The following is a 23,677-nucleotide window of genomic DNA, read 5'->3' as shown; positions in this document are numbered from 1 at the left end:
TTACTCTATTTATTTATTTATTTATTTTACTTGTACATATCTATTCTATTTCTTTTATTTTGTTAATACGAGGGGGTTTCCTCGCCCCCTCGTCCTCCCTCCATCCCCCCGTCTTACCTCCTTCCCTTCCCCACAGCACCTGTATATATGTTTGTACATATTTATCACTCTATTTATTTTACTTGTACATATCTATTCTATTTATTTTACTTTGTTATTATGTTTGGTTTTGTTCTCTGTCTCCCCCTTCTAGACTGTGAGCCCACTGTTGGGTAGGGACCGCCTCTATATGTTGCCAACTTGTACTTCCCAAGCGCTTAGTACGGTGCTCTGCACACAGTAAGCACTCAATAAAAGCGATTGATTGGTTTTGTTCTCTGTCTCCCCCTCCTAGACTGTGAGCCCACTGTTGGGTGGGGACCGTCTCTATAAGTTGCCAACTTGTACTTCCCAAGCGCTTAGTACAGTGCTCTGCACACAGTAAGCACTCAATAAATACGATTGATTGATTTTGTTCTCTGTCTCCCCCTTCTAGACTGTAAGCCCGCTGTTGGGTAGGGACCGTCTCTATATGTTGCCAACTTGGACTTCCCAAGCGCTTAGTACAGTGCTCTGCACACAGTAAGCGCTCAATAAATACGATTGATTGATTGATTTTGTTCTCTGTCTCCCCCTTCTAGACTGCAAGCCCGCTGTTGGGTAGGGACCGTCTCTATATGTTGCCAACTTGGACTTCCCAAGCGCTTAGCCCAGTGCTCTGCACACAGTAAGCGCTCAATAAATACGATTGATTGATTGATTTGCACGTAGTAAGCGCTTAACAAATACCATCATTATTATTATTATTATTATTGTTCGGGGGCCATTCGGGGAGTACTTCCCAAACGCTTAGTACAGTGCTGTGCACACAGTAAGCGCTCAATAAATACGATTGATTGATTCTCAGCCTCAGTGTTGACGCAGCGTTCGCCGGGTCTCCCCAAGCCCCCAGGATTTCCCAGCTCAGGAAGAAGGGGGAATCCTCGCCGAAGCCAAGCCTACACTTAGGAAGGACTGACACCGTTACATGGAAGTCATTTTCAATATCCCGAGGCATGGAGACCAGGGAGATGGAGTGGGGGGGGGTTCCTCACCCAAATTTATTTGGAGCTGGAATAGTCAAAGAACGGCGATGACAGATTATTATTTTTTTTTTGGAATTTTTTCTGACGTAGCTGGAGCATCAGGAGGAAAAGTCATAGCTACACCGAGGGTGTTTGTGTGGGCTGGTGTGTGTTTGTGTGTATGTGTGGGTGTGGGTGTTTGTGTGTGTGTCTTTTGGGGGTGGGAGGGCAGGTATCCAAAGAGGAAAGTGCTTTAGCCCTCAGAGGCAAGGAGAATTTTTATTTTTCCCCTATTCTTTTCATCGCCCCCCCACCGCACATTGCATCCTGCCATGTGGTGACTTACCACTTAATTGTGACCTTTCCATTTCTATCAGGAAAGCAGGGGGTGGGGACACCCCCGGCGGCTGTATTTTATTTTTTTATAGGGAACAGACGTGTGACTTTTCCGGAGGCTCTTTTAGACCGTAATCACGGAAAGCTGAATGTGTCTAACTTTGACGAGAATGATTTCCCAAGCCGCGGTATTTTCCCGAAGGCTTGAGCCCTTAGTACAGTGCTCTGCCCACAGTAAGCGCTCCGTCATTACGACCGAATGAACGAAAGAGGCTGCGAGCATTTCCGTCTGTGGAGTAATGATTGATGTCATTGGATTCCCCTCGGTTTCATGTTTGAGGTTTGAGGTGCTGTCTTACCTAGCCTTGTTAAGATTTCAGTTAATAAATGATATCTATTGAGTGCTTAATGCGTGCAAAGCTCTGCACTAAGCTCTTGGGAGAAGACAGTGGAAGAGAGTAGGTAATTTGTGAAGCGTTCCATATTTTCATATTGATGCTATTGATACCTGTTTACTTGTTTTGATGGCTGTCTCCCCCCTTCTAGACTGTGAGCCTGTTGTGGGCAGGGATTGTCTTTATTCCTGAATTGTAATAATAATAATAATAATAATAATAATGTTGGTATTTGTTAAGCGCTTACTATGTGCCAAGCACTGTTCTAAGCGCTGGGGTAGATACATGGTAATCAGGTTGTCCCACGTGGGGCTCACAGTCTTAATCCCCATTTTACAGATAAGGGAACTGAGGCCCAGAGAAGTGAAGTGACTTGCCCGAAGTCACGCAGCTGACAAGTGGCGGAGCCGGGTTTTGAACCCCTGACCTCTGACTCCAAAGCCCATGCTCTTTCCACTGAGCCACGCTGCTTCCCTATGTACTTCCCAACTGCTTAGTACAGTGCTCTGCACACAGTAAGCACCCAATAAATAAATAGAGAAGCAGCGTGGCTCAGTGGAAAGAGCACGGGCTTCGGAGTCAGAGGTCATGGGTTCGAATCCCGGCTCTGCCACATGTCTGCTGTGTAACCTTGGGCAAGTCACTTAACTTCTCTGAGCCTCAGTTACCTCATCTGTAAAATGGGGATTAAGACTGTGAGCCCCACGTGGTTCAACCTGATCACTTTGTATCCCCCAAGTGCTTAGAACAGTGCTTTGCACATAGTAAGCGCTTAACAAATGCCAGCATTAAGCGCTTAGTACAGTGCTCTGCACATAGTAAGCGCTCAATAAATACGATTGATGAATAAATATGATTGAATGAATGAATAATAATAATGGTGGTATTTGTTAAGTGCTTACTAAGTGCCAGGCACTGTACTAAAAGCTGGGGCGGGAATACAAGGCAAATCAGTTTGGACACAGTCCATGTCCCACATGGGGCTCCCAGTCTCAATCCCCATTTTACAGATGAGATCACTGAGGCCCAGAGAAGTGAAGCGACTTGCCCAAGGTCACACAGCAGACAAGCGGCGGAGCTGGGATTAGAACCTACGACCGTCCGACTCTCAGGCCCGGGCGCTATTGACTATGCCATGCTGCTTCTCCGCTTCTGCCCACAAGGAGCTTACAAACTAGAGGGAGAGATAGACATTGAAATAAATTAGAGATGGAAATATACATAAGTGTTCTGTGGATGGGTATAAGTGAACTCCTTATCTTCCCTCCCAGACCCTGCCCTCTCCCTGACTTTCCCATCACTGTTGACGGCACTCGCATCCTTCCCGTCTCACAAGCCCGCTACCTTGGTGTCATCCTCAACTCCGCTCTCTCGTTCACCCCTCACATCCAAGCCGTCACCAAAACCTGCCGGTCTCAGCTCCACAACATTGCCAAGATCCGCCCTTTCCTCTCCATCCAAACTGCTACCCTACTCATTCAATTTCTCATCCTGTCCCAACTGGATTACTGCATCAGCCTCCTCACCGATCTCCCATCCTCCTGTTTCTCCCCTCTTCAATCCATACTTCACGCCGCTGCCCGAATCATTTTTGTGCAGAAATGCTCTGGGCATGTTATTCCCCTCCTCAGAAATCTCCAGTGGCTACCAATCAACCTACACATCAGGCAAAAACTCCTCACTCTCAGCTTCAAGGCTGTCCATCCCCTCGCCCCCTCCTACCTCACCTCCCTTCTCTCCTTCTGCAGCCCAGTCCGCACCCTCCGCTCCTCTGCCGCTAACCTCCTCACTGGGCCTCGTTCTCTCCTGTCCCGCCATCGACCCCTGGCCCACGTCATCCCCCGGGCCCGGAATGCCCTCCCTCTGCCCATCCGCCAAGCTAGCTCTCTTCCTCCCTTCAAAGCCCTACTGAGAGCTCACCTCCTCCAGGAGGCCTTCCCATACTGAGCCCCCTCCTTCCTTTCCCCCTCCTGCCCATCCCCCCTACCTTACCTCCTTCCCCTCCCCACAGCACCTGTATATATGTATATATGTTTGTACCTATTTATTACTCTATTTATTTATGTATTTTATTTGTCCATATTTATTCTATTTTATTTTGTTAATATGTTTTGTTTTGTTGTCTGTCTCCCCCTTCTAGACTGTTAGCCCGCTGTTGGGTAGGGACTGTCTCTATATGTTGCCAACTTGTACTTCCCAAGCACCTAGTACAGTGCTTTGCACACAGTAAGCGCTCAATAAATACAATTGAATGAATGAAAGTGATGAACATTCCCCACAATGCTTATATTAGTATATTTCATAGGCATAATTAATAGCTAAACTCTCCTTGTTATAGTGGTGACAAAGTATAACTTTTAATTCCTTTCGGTCACTGAACTTTCTTAAAATCAGAACAGAATCATGGGTGGGAAATCTCTGCTTGGGTTTTTTGAAGTATGGGTCTTAGAGAAAATAACCTCTTGAATGAAATCTGTCCAAAGTACTTAAAGGAGGGAGGGAAGGACACGACACTCTGGGAAGTGAGATTTTCTTGTGTCCTTTTGTCTCTGCAGTCATTCCATCTTACCCCGCCCCGATCGCTTCCGTGTCTCTCTTGTCCATTTTCCCCCCACTTACCTCCGCAGCAGACCGTGTGCTTTCCATCCTCTGCACTCCAAGTCCAGGCTGGACGTGGCCCACGGGGCTTACACCTCGCTCAGGAGGCACAGGAGTCATAGACAATAACATTAAGTGCAAAGCACCCTTCAAACCCTAGGGACTTCGACATTTAAAGCACATGTCCTCCAGGAAGCCTTCCTTGATTAAGCCTTCCTCTCCTCTTTTCCCTCCCCCTTCTGCGCCACCCTTACTTGCTCCTTCATTCATCCTCCCTTCCATACCCACATCACATATGTGTATATCATCAATCATATTTATTGAGCACTTACTGTGTGCAGAGCACTGTACTAAGCGCTTGGGAAGTACAAGTTGGCCACATATAGAGACAGTCCCTACCCAACAGTGGGCTCACAGTCTAAAAGATAATAATGGCATTTATTAAGCACTTACTATGTGCAAAGCACTGTTCTAAGCACTGGGGAGGTTACAAGGTGATCAGGTTGTCCCATGGGGGCCTCACAGTCTTGATCTCCATTTTACAGATGAGGTAACTGAGGCCCAGAGAAGTTAAGTGACTTGCCCAAAGTCACACAGCTGACAATTGGCGGGGCCGGGATTTGAACCCATGACCTCTGACTCCATAGCCTGTGCTCTTTCCACTGAGCCACGTGGTATATCTGTATATAGCTAAAATTTGTTTATTTATTTACCTATTTATATTAATGTCTGTCTTCCCCTCTAGGCTGTGAGCTCGTTGTGGGGAGGATGTGTTTGTTTTTTGTTATATTGTGCTCTCCCAGTGCTTGGCGCAGTGCTTTGCACACAATAAGCGCCCAATAAATATGATGGAATGAATGAATGAATTTATTTCTGCCTGATAATCACCTAAAAGGCATAGGAGAGGACAGACACATAGAGAAAAGTCAACAATTAATGTTAACAGAGCAAATGTATTCAGATATTTTATATGCACGATTCTTGGGTACCTCACTGCTCCATTTTTTTATGGTATTTGTTGAAAGCTTATTATGGCGACAAACAGTGTTCTAAGTGCTGGGCTAGATAAAAGTCAATTAGGTTGGTCACAGTCCCTGTCCCACATGGGTTCCCACAGTCCAAGTAGAGGGAGAATGGGAGAACTGAGTCACCAAGAAGGTAGTGACATGCCCAAGGTCACACAACAGGGAAGTGGCAGAGCTGGGATTAGAACCCAAGTCCTCTGACTCCCATTCCCATGCTCTTTCCACCTGGCCACGCTGCTTCAATCAGGCTTTAGTGAGGAACCGCTCCAACCTCTCCCAGATTCTTAGAGAAGTAGCACGGCTCATTGGAAAGAGCCCGGGCTTGGGAGTCAGAGGTCATGGGTTCTAATCCTGGCTCCGCCACTTAATTAATGATGGCATTTGTTAAGCGCTTACTGTGTGCGAAGCACTGCGCTAAGCGCTGGTTGTCAGCTGTGTGACTTTGGGCAAGTCACTTAACTTCTCTGTGCCTCAGTTACCTCATCTGCAAAATGGGGATGAAGACTGTGAGCCCCCACGTGGGACAACCTGATCACCTTGTATCCTCCCCAGCACGTAGAACAGTGCTTTGCACATAGTAAGCGCTTAACAAATGCCATCATCATTATTATTATTATTATTGCGTAGATGGTTTCTTCTCTGCTCCTCCGGTGATGGGGGAGGAGGGGCTTCTTTTCTCCGACAGGTGGAGAGGGAGGGGTCACCTCAGGTCCCAGATGGACCTTTGGGCGTCCTCATGGACCCATTAACCCTGTGTTTGTAGCTCCCACCTGCCTCAGGTTTGAAAGGGATGGTGAGCCTTTGTTTTGGGCTTTCTCTGGCCCACTGCTGGGGGTGGTTGCGGTTCCCCGAAAGGACGGCCGCGTCCTTATGCAAAAGAATGGCCCCTGTGTCTGTCTTGGACTCCCCCTTGGTAGCCACTCAAGGGGACAGTAACTCTTTCCAGGCCTAAAGGCGAGGCTGGATCCTGTTGAACTCAGCCTGGTTTTGGGCTGGGGCAGAGCCAAGCTCAGTTCAGTAGCCCCAGGCTCAGGCTTTCATCCTGGAGAAGACTCTACCATCTCTACCTGAACCCGTGCCTGACTTAGCCGTGCTTTTGCTCCACATGACTGTTTTTCTAATAATGATAATACTCGTTATGGTATTTGTTAAACCCTTACTCTGTGCCAGGCACCGTACTAAGCTCTGGGGAGGATACAAGCGAATCGGGTTGGACGCAGTCCCGGTCCCACGTGGGACTCAGCCCCAATCCCCGTTTTATTCATTCAGTTCAATCATTCAATCACATTTATTGAGCACCTACTCTATGCAAAGCACTGTACTAAGCGCTTAGCACTGTATGATGAGGCAGATGAGGCACAGAGAAGTGAAGTGATTTGCCCAAGGTCACACAGCAGACAACTAGCAGAGCGGGGACTAGAACCCATGACCTTCTGATCCCAGGCCCGGGTTCTATCTGTTATGCCATGGTACTTTTCTCTGTGTTCTCTGATCACCTCTCTGGCTTCCCTATTCACCATCTCTTCCTTCATCCGTGACTCTTTCTGAAGTGAAGTGATTTGCCCAAGGTCACACAGCAGACAACTAGCAGAGCAGGGACTGGAACCCATGACCTTCTGATCCCAGGCCCGGGTTCTATCTATTATGCCATGGTACTTTTCTCTGTGTTCTCTGAAACTCACCTCTCTGGCTTCCCTATTCACCATCTCTTCCTTCATCCATGACTCTTTCTGACCTGCTCCTGATTATCTTCATTCTATTACTAGACTGTAAATTCCTTGTGGACAGGAAGCGTGCCTAACAGCTCTGCTACCTTGTACTCTCCTAAGCACAGAGTACAGTACTCCGCACACAGTAAGTGTTCTGTAAATGTGATTGATTCCTTCTTATCTGCTTCCTCCTACTCTCCTCTCTTCCTGCCTACTTATTCCATCTCTAGACTGTAAACACACTGTGGGCCGGGAGTATGTCTACCGTGTTGTACTGTACTCTTCCAAGCGCTCAGTACAGTGCTCTGCACACAGGGATCAGTAAGTACGATTGATTCGTTGCTTCCTATCCACTTCCCCTTATGCTGATAGAGCCCGGGCCTAAAAGTCCCAATGACGTGGGTTCTAATCCCCGCTCTGCCGCTTCTCTGCTCTGTGGCTTTGGGCAAGTCACTTAATTTCTCTGGGCCTCAGTTATTTAAATCAATCAATCATATTTTTCGAGTGCTTGCTGTGTGCCTAATAATAATAATTATGATGGAAATTATTAAGCGCTTACTATGTGAAAAGCACTGTTCTAAGCATTGGGGAGGTTACGAGGTGATCAGGTTGTCCCACGGGGGGCTCACAGTCTTCAATCCCCATTTTACAGGTGAGGTAACTGAGGCACAGAGAAGTGAAGTGACTTGCCCAAAGTCACACAGCTGACAATTGGTGGAGCTGGGATTTGAACCCATGATCTCTGATTCCCACGCCCATGCTCTTTCCACTGAGCCACAGTGCACTGTGCTAAGTGTTTGGGAGAGTATATCACAACAGTATAACAGACACATTCCCTGCCCACCACGAGTTTACAGTCTAGAGGGAACTTCATCGGTAAAATGGGGATTAAGACTGAGCCCCATGTGGGACGTGGATTGTGTCCAGCTGATTATCTTGTATCTACCTGAGCGCTTAGTACAGTGCCTGGCACACAGTAAGTGCTTAACAAGTAGCTTTAAAAAAACCCCAAAACTCTAGACCACAAATTCACTGTGGAGAAGGAACGTGTCTACTATCTCAGTTGTATTGTATTCTCCCAAGCGCTCAGTACAGTGCTCTGCATTGATTGATTGATGAGAACCTGATCTTGTCTGGCCCACATTTAACAATCCTGAAGCAGCATAGCCTAGTGGCTAGAGCATGGGCTTGGGAGTCAGAGGATCTGGGTTCTAATCCTGCCAATTGCTTTCTGTGTGACTTTGGGCAAGTCACTTAACTTCTCTGTGCCTCGGTTTCCTCCTCTGTGAAGTGGGGATTCAGTACCTGTTATCCCTTTTACTTAATTGTCCCTTCTCGCACACAGGGGCAATTCAAGCTTTCATAATACAAAAAATCACATTGTGAAAGTAACCAGTCTGGCAGTAATCCTTTTCTTTGTGTGAGTGTCCGTCTGAAAGAGTCTCCAGCCAGGAGGCACCACCCCGCTCCATGGGCTCCGCTTTTGTAATCGTCCACAGAGGAAGGATTCCTCTCGATGCCCTGCAGCAGCAGAAAGACAGAAAAGACGACCTCGTAATAGTCATGGACTGTGTCCGACCTAATTAACTTGCACCTCTCCCAGGGCTTAGAACCATAGTAAGCGCTTAGCCAATACTATAAAGAAATAAAAACGTAAAAAAGAGGTAGTCCATAGAAAAGAGCTAGAGCAGTAGGAGGTGACTGGGATGGGCAGAGAGAAGGTTAGGGGATGGTAAAGTTGCCTAGTGGATCATCCCTAGAGGATGTTTTGTTCTATTACTGATAATAACGCTATTTGTGGTATTTGTTAAGCACTTACTCTGTGCCAGGCGCGGTACTAAGGCGCTGGGGTGGATACAAGCAAATCGGGTTGGACACAGTCCCAGTCCCGTGTGGGGCTCACAGTCTCAATCCCCATTTTACAGCTGAGGTAACGGAGGCACAGAGAAGTGAAGTGACTTGCCCAAGATCACATAACAGACTAGTGGCAGAGCCTGGATTACTGCTATCACTACTACCACTGCTACTACCACTGTTAACTCTAGTTGTGCTATCTAAGTGGTCACTATGTGCCATACACTGTTCTAAGAGCTCGAGTAGATACAAGGTCATCGGGTCTGACATGAGGCTGTCTCACACTAGGCTCCGAACCAGTATACTGGATTGTCTTTGTCCAGAAATGCTCTGGGCATGATACTCTCCTCAAAAATTTCCAGTGGCTGCCAATCAACCTATGCATCAGGCAGAAACTCCTCACCCTCGGCTTCAAGGCTGTCCATCACCTCACCTCCTCCTACCTCACCTCTCTTCTCTCCTTCTCCAGCCCAGCCGGCACCCTCCGCTCCTCTGCCGCTAATCTCCTCACCGTGCCTCGTTCTCGCCTGTCCCGCCGTCGACCCCCGGCCTACGTCATCCCCCTGGCCTGGAATGCCCTCCCTCTGCCCATCCGCCAAGCTAGCTCTCTTCCTCTCTTCAAGGCCCTACTGAGAGCTCACCTCCTCCAGCAGGCCTTCCCAGACTGAGCCCCCTCCTTCCTCTCCCCCTCATCCCTCTCTCCATCCCCCTGCCTTACCTCCTTCCCTTCCCCACAGCACCTGTATATATGTATATGTTTGTATGTATTTATTACTCTATTTATTTTACTTGTACATATCTATTTTTTTTGTAATATGTTTTGTTCTCTGTCTCCCCCTTCTAGACTGTGAGCCCACTGTTGGGTAGGGACCATCTCTATATGTTGCCACCTTGTACTTCCCAAGCGCTTAGTACAGTGCTCTGCACACAGTAAGCGCTCAATACATATGATTGATTGATTGGTTCTGTTCACAAACCTGGTGGTGGCAGCACAGCCTAATGGAAACAGCACAGACCTAGGAATCAGGAGATCTGGGTTCTAATCCTAGCTCTGCCACAAGCCCGCTGCTCGTCGTCTTGACCGTAAATTTGTTGTGGGCGGGGACTGTGTCAGCTTATGGTTCATTCATTCAATCATCTTTATACTGAGCGCTTACTGGTTATATTGTACTCTCCCAAGTGCTTAGTACAGTGCTTTACACACAGTAATTGCTCAACAACTATGATTGAATAAATGAATGAATAATCTGAAGAATGTCACTTAGCCTCTCTGACACTCAGTTTCCTCAATGTAAAATGAGAGGGCATCTGTTCTTCTCTCCCCTTAGATAGTGAGCCTGTGACTGATTTGATTATTGTGTGCCAATTTGGCTTCTGTCTCCTTCACTCCCCAGAACCGGCTTGTCTGCAATCTTGTATTTCCTCTGCCTTCAGTACATCTGTACTTGAATGTCCCGCTGACACCTCATCAATTTAACATGTCCCAAAGAGAACTCCTCATCTTCCCACCCAAACCCTGCCCTCCCCATGACTTCCCCATCACTGTAGACAGCACCACCATCCTCCCTGTCTCACAAGTTTGGGCATTATCCTTGATTCATCTGTCATTCAACCCACATATTCAATCTGTCACCAAATCCTGCCAGTTCTACCTTAACAACATTGCTAAAATCCACCCTTTCCTCTCCATCCAAACTGCTACCATGTTGAGCCAAACACTAATCCTCTCCTGCCTTGACTACCGCATCAATCTCGGTGCTGACCTTCAGACTGTAAGCCTGATGTGGGCAGGGATTTTCTCTCCAAGCGCTTAGTACAGTGCTTTGCACACAGTAAGTGCTCAATAAATACAACTGAATGAATGAATGCCTTCTGTCTCTCCCCACTCGATCTTCACTCTACTGCCCGGATGACTTTTCTAAAAAAACCTTCTGTCCGCGTTTCCCCGCTCCTCAAGAATCTCCGATCATTGCTAATGCACCTCCAATCAATTGATCAATCAATCAATCGTATATATTGAGCGCTTGCAGAGCACTGCTAAGCCCTGTGAGAGTACATTGCAACTGAAGTTAGCAGACACGTTTGCTGCCCATAACAAGCATAATCCCGACTAGATTACCACATCAGCCTCCTCTCTGATTTCCCATCCTCCTGTTTCTCCCAGCTTCAGTCTATACTTCACTCTGATGTCCAGATTATCTTTGTACAGAAACACTCTGGGCATGTCACTCTCCTCCTCAAAAATCTCCAGTGGCTGCCCGTCAACCTACAAATCAAGCAAAAACTCCTCACTCTCGGCTTCAAGGCTCTTCATCACCTCGCCCCCTCCTACCTCACCTCCCTTCTCTCCTTCTACAGCCCAGCCTGCACCCTCCGCTCCTCTGCCGCCGTTAACCTCCTCACTATGCCTCGTTCTCGCCTGTCCTGCCATCGACCCCTGGCCTGGAATGCCCTCCCTCCACACATCTGCCAAGCTGGCTCTCTCCCTTCAAAGCCCTACTGAGAGCTCACCTCCTCCAGGAGGCCTTCCCATACTGAGCCCCCCTTTCCCTCTCCTCCTCCCCATCCCCCCCCAGCCCTACCTCCTTCCCCGCCCCACAGCACTTGTATATATTTGTACAAATTTATTACTTTATTTATTTTACTTGTACATATTTACTACTCTATTTTGTTAATGATGTGCATATAGCTATAATTCTATTCTGACGGTTTTGACACCTGTCTACATGTTTTGATTTGTTGTCTGTCTCCCCCTTCTAGACTGTGAGCCCCTTGTTGGGTAGGGACCGTCTCTACATGTTGCCGACTTGTACTTCCCAAGCGCTTACTACAGTGCTGTGCACACAGTAAGTGCTTAATAAATACGAATGAATGAATGAATGAACGAGCTTACAGTCTAGAGGGGGAGACATACATTAATAGGAATAAATAAGTGATTTATTTTATAATATATAATTTAAAGATACGTCTATAAGTGCTGTGGGGTGACAATCAAATGTCCAAAGGTCACAGATCCAAGTGCATAGATGATGCAAGAGGGAGACAGAGCTGGGGGAAAGAGGTCGTAATTCATTCATTCATTCGTTCAATCAAAGCACTGTACTGAGCTCCTGGGAGAGTACACTACCACAACAAACAGGCATATTCTCTGTTCACAACGAGCTCTAGAGGTAGCCTTAATACTTTGAAGGTTTGAATGCTTTGAAGGTGGAGAGAGGGGAGGGAGTTACAGGTTGGGGGAAGGATGTAGGAAAGGGGTCAGCGACAAGACAGACAAGATTAGGTGGCACTAGAAGGGTGGAGTGAGTGGGCTGGGCAGTAAATGGACATCAGGGAGGTAAGGTAGGAGGGGGTGAGCTGATTGAGTGCTTTAAAGCCAGCGGTAAGGAGTTTCTTTTTGACACGGAGGTGGATGGGCTCTACATCAGATAGAAACTCCGTATCTTAGGCTTTGAAGCGATCCATCACCAGCCCTCTCCTGTCTTACCTCACTGATTTTTCACTACAACTCAGCACGATTACTTCACTTCTCTAACACCAACCTTCTCCCTGTACCGCCATTTCGTCTATCTTGCCGCCGACCCCTTTCCCAAGTCCTGGAATTCTGTCCCCCTTTAGAGCCAACAGCCCACCACTCTCCCCACCTTCAAGGCCGTATTAAAATCACACTTCCTCCAAGAGGCCTTCATTTTGCCTACCCCTTCTTCCTTCGGTGTTACTCATGTATTTTGATTTGTACCCTTTTTTCACCCCATCCTCAGGCCCACGGCAATTATGTACACATTCATCATTTATTTTAATGTCTGTGTCCTCCTGTAGACTGTAAGCTCCTTGTGGGCAGGGAACATGTCTACAGGCTCCGTTATATTGTACTCTCCCAATACAGTAAATCAATCAATTGTATTTATTAAGCACTTCCTCTTTGCAGAGCACTGTACTAAGCACTTAGGAGAGTATAATATAACTCTCCTAAGTTGGTAGATACGCTCCCTACCTCCTTGAAGTCAGCCATCCTGCTCGCTCTCCCAGCCTCAGTACAGTGCTCTGTCTACAGAAAGCACACAATTAATGTCACCAGTTGAGTGATTGAATGGGGACCCAGATTCAGTAGCATTCATTGAGCACCTCTACTAAGCGCTTGGGAAAGTATAGTAGAATTTGTAATCATGGTCTCCGCCCTAAGGGAGCTTAGAACAAGTGGCTCTTAGTTCCAGGTCTGCAACTAGTCTGTTGTGTGATCATGGGCAAATTACTTGCTTTGGGCCTCAGTTTCCTCATCTGTAAAATAGGGAGAAGAGAGGTTGTGAGCTGAGTTTGGGACAGGGACAGGGCTCGATCCAGTAACCTTGTTCAATCCCCGTGCAGAGCAAATAGGAAGTGCTTAGTAACAGCACTATTACTGTTATCTGTAATATCGAATTGAGAAAATGTATCCTTATTCGCCAAACGGACTCCTTTTGCTTCAGCAGTCTGTAATCTCTTCCTTTATTTACATGAGTGGGTGAAAAAGAGTCATTCCCCAAATCTTTGGAGCTCTCCCTGCTTGAATTTTAAAACAAAGGGAATTCTAGTAAATATTGCGATCCAAATCAAAGGTTACACAGTGTGCTAACTGGACAGTCCCTCAGAAGATTTGGCAGTAGTAGAGAATAATGTCCGTATTCCTTGTCAGGATGTCCCCTTTCATTTGTGAGTGTTCGCTTCCTGATTATCACCCTGATACCCCTTTGGGGTTGGACTAAATTGAGTACTTGTCAGCCTGTTGCCATCTTTGCCACGCTCTCAAGCAAACTACTGCCATTTTAGCCACCAAGACTGAGCGTAGTTTTTCAGTGCTAGTGCTGCTAAATATTTTTATGGAAGGAATATCCCTTGGTGATAGCCTGTGAAAATATTTTCATGTGTATTTTGATACAGGAGGTGCAAACGTTTTCACGGTTATGCTTACGTTGTGGAATATGTTTACATCAAAATGATTTGTCGCCTAGGCCATGCCATAAATAGAAATATATAAAATGTGTTACAATACTCACCAAAGGACCACTGATGCAAGCTGACAAAATTTCGGGATCCTGAAAGGAAAATAACTCAGTACTAATCTAAGAAATGGTAATTCTGTGACACAAAACAGGAAAAGCTGTGTTTTCTGGCACTTTCCCAAGCAGAAAACCCTAGAAACCGGCATGCGTGCTCTCCTCTAGTACAACTCTTCAAACTAGTAATCGGAGCCACTGCCAAAGTTAGTCGGAACATGAACGTTACTAAGAGGAATTGGACTATCCTGCACTTGGGTTAGGCGAGATGTGTTTTTCTAAAATATCAATGCTACCTTACCATTATCGATCCATGGTATTTATTGAGTGCTTACTATGTGCAGAGCACTGTAAAAAGCTCCCGGGAGAGTACCATTTGACTGAATTGGCAGACACATTCCCTGCCCATAGTGAGCATAGAGTCTAGAAAGCTGCATGGCGTAGTGGATGGAGCACAGGCCTCAGAGTCTGAAGGTCATGGGTTCTAATCCCAGCTCCACCACTTGTTTGCTGTGTCACCTTGGACAAGTCAATTCACTTCTCTGTGCTTCAGTTACCTCATCTGTAAAATGGGGATCGAGACTGTGAGCCCCATGTGGGACAGGGACTGTGTCCAACCCAATTTACTTGTATCCACTCCAGTGATTTATCCTGGCACATAGTAAGCACTTAACAAATACCATAATTACTATCATTATTAAAGATTGTATGACTTTATGGCATCCAAAATACAAGCCAAAAGGAAAGAAGTAGCAGAAGAGTTTTGTTGACCAGAAATCAGAAAATATCTATTTGTGTACTTTTTGAAAAAGTCTCAAATAGGTTTGCTGAGATGCTGAGTAATACGGTATTCGGTCATATATGACATCAAGACCCAGAAAACACGGTTCTTCAAGTTCTTTGCTGGTACTGAGCCAATATAGCCATTGAACAATTTCAAACTGTACACGGGCTTAAATTAGAACAGCTTGGTAGTGATTTATCATATTTCCTGTGAATGGTTTTCCTTGAAACGATCAGAGTGCCCCTGCATCTGGTATAATGCCTGCCTGTCCAATATCTGTCATCTTAAATATCTGTCGTCTTAGTCACAGGGAGAAGACAGAGGAGCCAAAGGCCGATTATCCACTTTGAAGAGTTTCATTTCAACCATTAATCAGAAGAAAGAGGGAGCTGAGAGCAGAGGATCCTCTCCTCCACTTGCTGCACCTAGCATCAAAAATGGTAAAGACTTTTTTTTGCCTTTTGAAATCCTTAAATTATGGCAATAATATTAAGTATTTTCAACTTTGGATTTTCACCTTAAGGACATTGGCCAGCCACACAGATATTAGCTCTCCCACATTCTTCAGGTATCCGTTAAGTTTTTCAACTTCCTGCTGTTACGGTTGCTTGTTACTGTTTCCGTCTTCCCCTGACTTTGCTGTCTGTGTAGACACACGGCCATCCTACCTGTCTCACAAGCCTTTAACCTTGTGTTGTCCTCGACTCATCTCTCTCAGTCAACACATGCATTCAATCTGTCACTAGATCCTGTCGGTTCAACCGTCACATCCCTAAAATCTGAACTTTCCTCTCCATCCAAGCTACTACCACGTTAATCCAAGCACTAATCATTTTTTGTCTTGACTAGTGCATCAGCCTCCTTGATGACCTTCCTGCATCCTGTCTCTCCCCACTGTAGTCCATACTTCATTCTGCTACTGGGATCATTTTTCTGTAGAACTGTTGAGTTCAAGTTTTTCCACTCCCCAAGTACCTCCAGTGGTTGCCCATCACCTCCACGTCAAACTCCTCACCACTGGCCTTGAAGCACTCCACCACTTTGCCCCCTCCTACCTCACCTCGCTGATTTCCTATGAACAGCCCAGCCTGCATACTTTGCTCCTCTAATGCCGACCTACTCACTGTACCTCAATCTCATCTATCTTGCCGCCGACCTCTTGCCCATGGCCTGCCTCTGATCTGGAACTCTCTCCCTCTTCATATTTGACAATCAATCAATCAATCAATCAATCGTATTTATTGAGTGCTTACTATGTGCAGAGCACTGTACTAAGCGCTTGGGAAGTACAAATTGGCATCACATAGAGACAGTCCCTACCCAACAGTGGGCTCACAGTCTAAAAGGGGGAGACAGAGAACAGAACCAAACATACCAACAAAATAAAATAAGTAGGATAGAAATGTACAAGTAAAATAAATAAATAAATAAATAAATAGAGTAATAAATATGTACAACCATATATACATATATATATATATATATATATATATATATATATATATATATATATGTGACAGACGATCACTCTCCCCACCTTCAAAGCCTTATTGAAGGTACAGCTCCAAAAGGCCTTCCCCAACTAAGCCCTCATTTACTCTTCTCCCACTCCCTTCTGTGTCACCCTTGTATTTGAATTTGCACACTTTATTCACCCCACCCTCGAGCCCCGACAAGCACTTATGTCTTGTCTAATGCAGTCAAGTCAGTTGGGATCCAGAGCGACTCCATGGACACATCTCTCCCAGAACGCCCCACCTCCCTCTGCGATCTTTCTGGTAGCGTGTCCGTGGAGTTTCCTTGGTAAAAATCTGGAAGTGGTTTACCACTGCCTTTATTCTGCCCAGTCAACTTGAGTATCCACCCTTGAATCTCTCCCGTGCCGCTACTGCCCAGCACAGGTGAGTTTTGACTTGTAGCAGATTTCTTCCACTCGCTAACCAGTACCCAAGTTAGGAATGGCATGGGAATGTGTCTGCTTGACTCTCTCTACCATAGCCAGGACTGGTAGAGTTCTGGAATTCTCCAGGTGCGATCCTGAGGGGGAACAGCACTTATGTACATATCCATTATATTAAAGTCTGTCTCCCCCACTAGACTCGTTGCGGCCAGGGAACCTCTGTACCAACTAGGTTATATTCTACTCTCCCAAGCGCTTAGTACAGTGCCCTGCACCCAGTAAGCACTGGGGAGGCAGTGTGGAGAGGATAGAGCCTGGGCTGGGCCTGAGAGGCAGAAGGACCTGGGTTCTAATCCTTGCTCCACCATTTGTCTGCTGTGTGATCTTAGGCAAGTCACTTAATTTCTCTGGGCCTCAGTTCCCTCATCTGTCAAATGGGGAATAAGACCGTGAGCCCCATGTGGGACAAAGACTGTGTCCCACTTAATAAGCTTGTGTCTAGTCCAGTGCTTAGTACAGTGCCTGGCACATAGTAAGCACTTAACAAATGCCATAAAAAACCACTAAATGCGATTGATGACTATCGAGCTTTAGCAACAGCGATGGCGGCGGTGATGGTTGATGTATCAAAGGTAAGGATGCCGTTCATGACGCAGCCCGGCTCCTTGCTACTGAAATCTGGGAAAGCCTCTGCACTCCAACCCCACAAAGAATCAATCAATCAATCAATCAGAGGTATTTACTGAGCACTTACTATTGCAGAGGAAGAAAGCCTACTCATTGTAAAGACCTACAGCTGTGTCTTTTCTCATCTCCCCACCGCTACTATCCTTTCCCAATCTTTGATCATCTGTAAAATGGGGATTGAGACAATGAGCCCGTTGGGACAGGGACTTTCTCCAACCTGATTTGCTTGTATCCATCCCAGCACTTAGTACGGTGCCCGGCACATAATAAGTACTTAACAAATGCCACAGTTATTATTATTATTATTGTCTCAAAGGATTTAAAAAGGGGAAGTGAAGAAGAGGAGAGAAACAGTGTGGCCAGATGGATAGAGCACAGTCCTGGGAGTCAGAAGGACCTGGGTTCTAACCGAGGCTCTGCCACTTGTCTGCCGTTTGACTTTGGGAGAGTCGCTTACCTCCTCTGTGCCTCAGTTACCTCATCTGTAAAATGGGGATCAAGACTGCGAGCCCCATGTGGGACAAGGACTGTTTCCAGCCTGATTAGCTTTGATCTACCCCAGCACTTAGTACAGTGCCTGGCACATAGTAAGCACTTAACAAATTCCATTAAACATTTAAAAAAATATGACAGTGATTGTAATCATAATTATGATAAGTGCTTACTATGTGCCAAGCACCCTACTAAGAATTGGCTTAGATACAGGATAATCAAGTCAGACACAGCTCCTTTTCCACATGGGGCTTGTCTAAGCAGAAGGAAGATCTGGTTTTGAATCCCCATTTTGCAGAAGAGAAAACCAAGGCACAGAGAAGTGAAGCGACTTGACCAAGATCTCATAACAGGTACAGGGGGAAGCTGGGATTAGAATCTAGGTCCTGTGATTCCCAGGCCCATGCTCTATTCAGTAGGCCATGCTGCGGTGCTCGCACCATAACCAATCAATCAATCGTATTTATGTGAAAGGAATGGATGCTGATCACTGAGAGAGGATAGAATCCTTGAGTGCTTGGAGGTAATCAGACGAGGGCCAAGGAGAAGAGCAAAGAAGATAATAATAATAATGATAATTGTGATATTTATTAAATGCTTACTATGTTCCAGGCACCGTACTAAGCGATGGGGTAAATACAAGCTAATCAAGTTGGTCACAGTCCCTGTCCCACTTGGGGATCACAGTCTTTATCCCTATTTTACAGATGAGGTAACTGAGGCCCAGAGCAGTAAAGTGACTCGCTCAAGGTCACAGCAGACAAGTGGCAGAGCCGGGATTAGAACCCAGTCCTTCTGACTCTCAGGACCTGCTCTATCCACTAGACCAGGCTACTGACGAGGGGAAGGATGGAAGAGAGGGGCTCCATCTTTCACACTGAAGTAATGTGGAGGTGTTAGGTGCCCCAAACCTCAATCTGGCCTCACTCGTGAGAAAATCCAGTCTGAGGCTGGGCTGGGGTGAAGGATCCGGAGGGCGGATGTTCAGGCCTCGCAGCTGCTTCCTGCAGCAGGAAACCTGCTTCCTCACAAAAGGCGTGGTCTCGGAGGAACCATCTGGGAGGTAACTCCTGTACGGACTCAATAATCATGCCAGTTTGAATGACGCTCAACCACATTCACCTCAATTTTTCAGGCCCAGTCAATCAGTTATTTTTATTGAGTGTTTACTGTGCGCAGAGCACTGTAGTAAATGCTCGAGGGAGTACAAAGCAACAGAATTGGTAGGAGATTACAATCTAGAGGGGGAGACAGGCATTACAATGAATTATGGACATGTACATAAGTGCTGAGTTGCTGATAGTAGAGTGAATATCAAGTGGTCTGAGGGTATAGACCATTCATTCATTTTAATTGTATTTATTGAGGGCTTGCTGTGGGCAGATCACTATACTAAGCGCTTGGGAGAGTACAATGTGACAATAAGGAGATCCATACCCTGCCCACAACGAGCTTACAGTCTAGAGGGAACAGTGCATGGGCGATGCGGAAGGGAGAGGGAGTAGTGGAAATGAGGGCTTTGTCAGGGAAGGCTTCTTGGAGGAGGTTTGGTTTTTAACAAGGCCTCAAATGTGGGAAGAGTGATTGCCGGTAGTATGTGAGTGGGAACAGAGTTCCAGGCCCCGGGGAATACGAGGGCAAAGTGTTGGCAGTGAGTTAGATGAGATCAAGGTACAGCAAGTAGGTTGGTGTTGGAGGAGATCGGTGAGGTAGGATATAAGGGGGCAAGCTGAGTGTTTTAAAGCCGATGGTGAGAGTTTTCTTTCTATGCGGAGGTGGATGGGCAATCACTGGTGGTTCTCGAGGCGTGGGAAGGTGTGAATGTTTTTGTAGAAAGACGATCTGGGCAGCAGGGTAAAGTAAGGACCGGAGTCGGGAGAGACAGAAAGGAGGGAGGTTAGCAAGGAGGCTGATGCATTAGTCAAGGCAAGATATAATTAAGGTCATTCTGGGCAGGGACCTAGCTGCTAATTCTCTTGTACGGTACTCTCCCAAGGGCTTAGAACAGTGCTCTGCACATAGTAAGCGCTCGATAAATGCCATCGATCGATCGATCGATTCATAAGCGCTTGGGTCAGCAGAGTAGCAGTTTGAATGGAGAGGGTAGTGCAGATTATACCAGTGTTATCAAGGTAGAATTGATGGGATTTGGTGGCAGATTGAATACGTGGATTGAATGACAGGTATGCTGGGTGCTCTCCTGACCGCATAGCATAGCCAGGGCAGCGTTGCCATCAGGTCAGCCTGACCAGAAACCGTCATTTCCTCTGAAATCACTTTTTATTACATTTTCTGTTCTCAGGGAGCTATTTTACCGCCCCCGAGAGGCACCTGTTGTTCGCATGGGCCACAAACAGCCGCCTGCTTCTACCCAGTTGCCTAGGACTAACTGGTTCTCAGGGTGCCACCTGGGCTCCCCGCCTCCCTCTGTTAGCCCTGCCATGATTAGCCCCAGCCTGGCATAGTGGCTAGAGCTCGGGTCTGGAAGTAAGAAGGTCATGGGTTCTAATCCCGCCTCCATCACTTACCTGCTGGGTGACTTTGGGCAAGTCACTTCACATGGTGTAGCGGATAGAGCACGGGCCTGGGAATCAGAAGGTCATGGGTTCTATTCCCGCCTCCACCACTTGCCTTGGGTAAATCACAGTGCTCGGCACTCAGAACAGTGCTCAGTGCTTAGAATAGTGCTTGGCATATAGTAAGTGCTTAACAAATACCATCATTATTAAATCGCTTCCCGTGGTGTAGCGGATAGTGCACGGGCCTGGGAATCAGAAGGTCATGGGTTCTATTCCCGCCTCCACCACTTGCCTTGGGCAAATCGCAGTGCTCAGTGCTTAGAACAGTGCTTGGCTTATAGTAAGCGCTTAACAAATACCATCATTATTAAATCGCTTCACATGGTTTAGTGGATAGAGCAGGGCACTGGGAGTCAGAAGATCGTGAGTTCCAATCCTGACTCCAACACTTGCCTGCTCTGTGACCTTGGGCAAGTCACTTAACTTCTCTGTGCCTCAGTTACCCCATCTGTGAAAAATGGGGATTAAGCGTGTGAGCCCATTGTGGGGCAGGGACTGTGTCCAACCTGATTAATTTGTATCTGCCTCAGCGCCGAGAACAGTGCTTAGCACATAGTAAGCACTTAACAAGAACCATAATTATTGTTATTATTCTCCGTGCCTCAGTTGCATCATCTGTAAAATGGATATTGAGACTGTGATCTCCACGTTGGACAAAGACCGTGTACAGCTCAATTTGCTTGTATCCACCCCAGCGCTCAGTACAGTGCCTGGCGCATAGTAAGCGCTTAACAAATGCCATCATCATTATTATTAAGATGATGATTACACTTTCCAAGGTGACCAATGAGCTCCTCAGAGCCAAGTCCAGTGGACTCTACTCTTGTCCTAATCCTCCTTACCATCTTAGCTGCTGTGGACACGCTGGACCACCCCCCCTTGCCTTGGAAGCCCTCTCCCGCCTCGGTTTTGCCGACTCGGTACTCACCTGCTTCATCAGTCAATCAATCAATCATATTTATTGAGCACTTACTGTGTGCAGAGCACTGTACTAAGCGCTTGGGAAGTACAAGTCGGCACGTACTTCTTGAACTGCCCTGGTCCATTTTCTTCACTGGCCCCCTCTTCAGCCTCCCATCCCCCAGCTCCCCACAGCATTTGTGCATATTTGTACATATTTATTACTCTATTTATTTTACTTGTACATATTTACTACTCTATTTTATTAATGCTGTGCACACAGCTATAATTCTATTTATTCTGTCGGCTTTGACACCTCTCTACATGTTTTGTTTTGTTGTCTGTCTCCCTCTTCTAGACTGTGAGCCTGTTGTTGGGTAGGGACCATCTCTATATGTTGCTGACTTGTATTTCCCAAGCGCTTAGTACAGTGCTCTGCACACAGTAAGCGCTCAATAGATACAATTGAATGAATGAATGAAGTCCCACGGGCCTCTATTCAGGATATATATATTTGTACAGATTTATTACTCTATTACTTGTACATATTTACTATTTATTTTGTTAATGATGTGCATATAGCTTTAATTCTATTTGTTTTGACAATTTTGACACCTGTCTACATATTTTGTTGTCTGTCTCCCCCTTCTAGACTGTGAGCCCGTTGCTGGGTAGGGACCGTCTCTATATGTCACCAACTTATACTTCCCAAGCGCTTAGTTCCTGCATACAGTAAGCGCTCAATAAATACGATTGAATGAATGAATGAATGAATCTCCTACTTGTCTCATTCTGACTGATTTGTTGATTGGGCGCATCTGCTCAAGTAATCAATCAAACAGTGGTATTTATTATTATTATTGTTATTGATAATAATAATAATTTTGGTATTTGTTGGCACCTACTATGTGCCAAGCACTATTCTAAGCACTGGGGTACATACAAGGTAATCAGGTAGGACACAGTCTCTGTCCTACATAGGGCTCACAGTTCTACTCCCCACTTTACAGATGATGAGGGAACTGAGGCACAGAGAAGTTAAATGACTTGCCCAAGGTCACACAGCAAGCTGCTGCTGGAGCCGGGATTAGAACCCAGGTCCTCTGACACCCAGGCCAGTACTCTTTCTTCTAGGATGTGCTGCTTTCTTTTCCTCTCACTGCTTTGTTGGTTCGTGTACTTTGTAGTTAAGAAAATTCTGGGGCAGCATTAGTTCTGTGCTGCCGATATATGTTTTTGGCTGTGAATATGGCTACTCTGGTGTAGGCAGATATATCACCTTGGTTTTCTTTAGACTTAGCATGTATCCATACCACCTGGGTGATCCATTGAAATAGTTTATAATCATTTTCCACGTTTTAAGGGTAGGGGTTAAAATGTCAACAGTTAGCAGCAGCAGTGGTAGTGACGCCTCTGACATGGTGATGGTGATTTGGCCCAAGTTTTCTCCCACTTGTTACTTTAAAACTTCTTATCACCTGTTTAGCTCTGGGGAATTTTAAATTCTGGTGGTACTCAAACTCTCTCCTATGGGTATAGTGTACTATTCCATAGGATTTCAGCCCTTCCTCTTCATGCACTAAAATTTTCAGTATTTTACCTTTTGTAACCAAGCAACCAGCTAAAAGTGGCAGTGTGATGTAAAAAGAAATGGGAAAAAAAGTCACTGATTATTAATTCAGCACACGATGTTCCCAAGTATTGGCTGAATTAAACCTGTGACAGGGTTTAGCTGATGAATGTACAGTGGCTGGCTTCTTTCGTAGCATTGTGGTAACTTTATATTTCAGAGATATTTATGGGATAAAACAAAACCCCGCTCGTTCTATTTATGTCATGTTTGAGATTAATTTATTCACTCGTTGTCACGGACCCTCCAAGTCTGAGACTGTATTACATCCATTAAATAAATGAAGCCCAACTTTCTAGTGCTTCTTTCAGTTTCAGCCTACCTCGCGTCATTTCCCAACATCATCACTTTTCCTCAAATCCATCTCTTAGTAAAGAGGCCAAGAAGGAAGCGTGCAGTCTTCTCTCTCACTTTGTTCACACTAATTCTTTTGGTGCGATTGCTGACTGCAACCTTTGAACTCCTCTCCTCCCCATCAGTGGTCTGAACATTCGAGTTCTGTTGGCCATTACTGATGGGTCACCGCCTGCCGACGGAGTCTTTCTGGCCCAGGCCCAATCTGTTTCCTTCAGGTGTCCACGTTCATTAACATGGCTATTAATTGCTTCTTTTGACTCTAAATTTTACTACTCATCTTTTCTTATGGTACCTG

General features: G+C 46.1%; 1 protein-coding gene across 1 annotated transcript in view; it reads left to right on the top strand.

Moving 5' to 3' along the window:
• The window catches only part of HECTD2 (HECT domain E3 ubiquitin protein ligase 2), a 100,819-nt gene that overhangs the window by 17,807 nt on the left and 59,335 nt on the right, over positions 1-23,677 (top strand). Inside the window, exon 6 of the mRNA XM_038743365.1 lies at positions 15,142-15,277. Within this exon, the coding sequence (XP_038599293.1) occupies positions 15,142-15,277 (136 nt within the window). The remainder of the gene's footprint in view (positions 1-15,141; positions 15,278-23,677) is intronic.

This window comes from Tachyglossus aculeatus, chromosome 3, assembly GCF_015852505.1.
Source record: "Tachyglossus aculeatus isolate mTacAcu1 chromosome 3, mTacAcu1.pri, whole genome shotgun sequence".
In the NCBI taxonomy this organism is placed as follows: domain Eukaryota; kingdom Metazoa; phylum Chordata; class Mammalia; order Monotremata; family Tachyglossidae; genus Tachyglossus; species Tachyglossus aculeatus.
The sequence above is the reverse complement of the archived record's forward strand: the minus strand, read 5'-3'. Positions and strand labels throughout refer to the sequence as shown.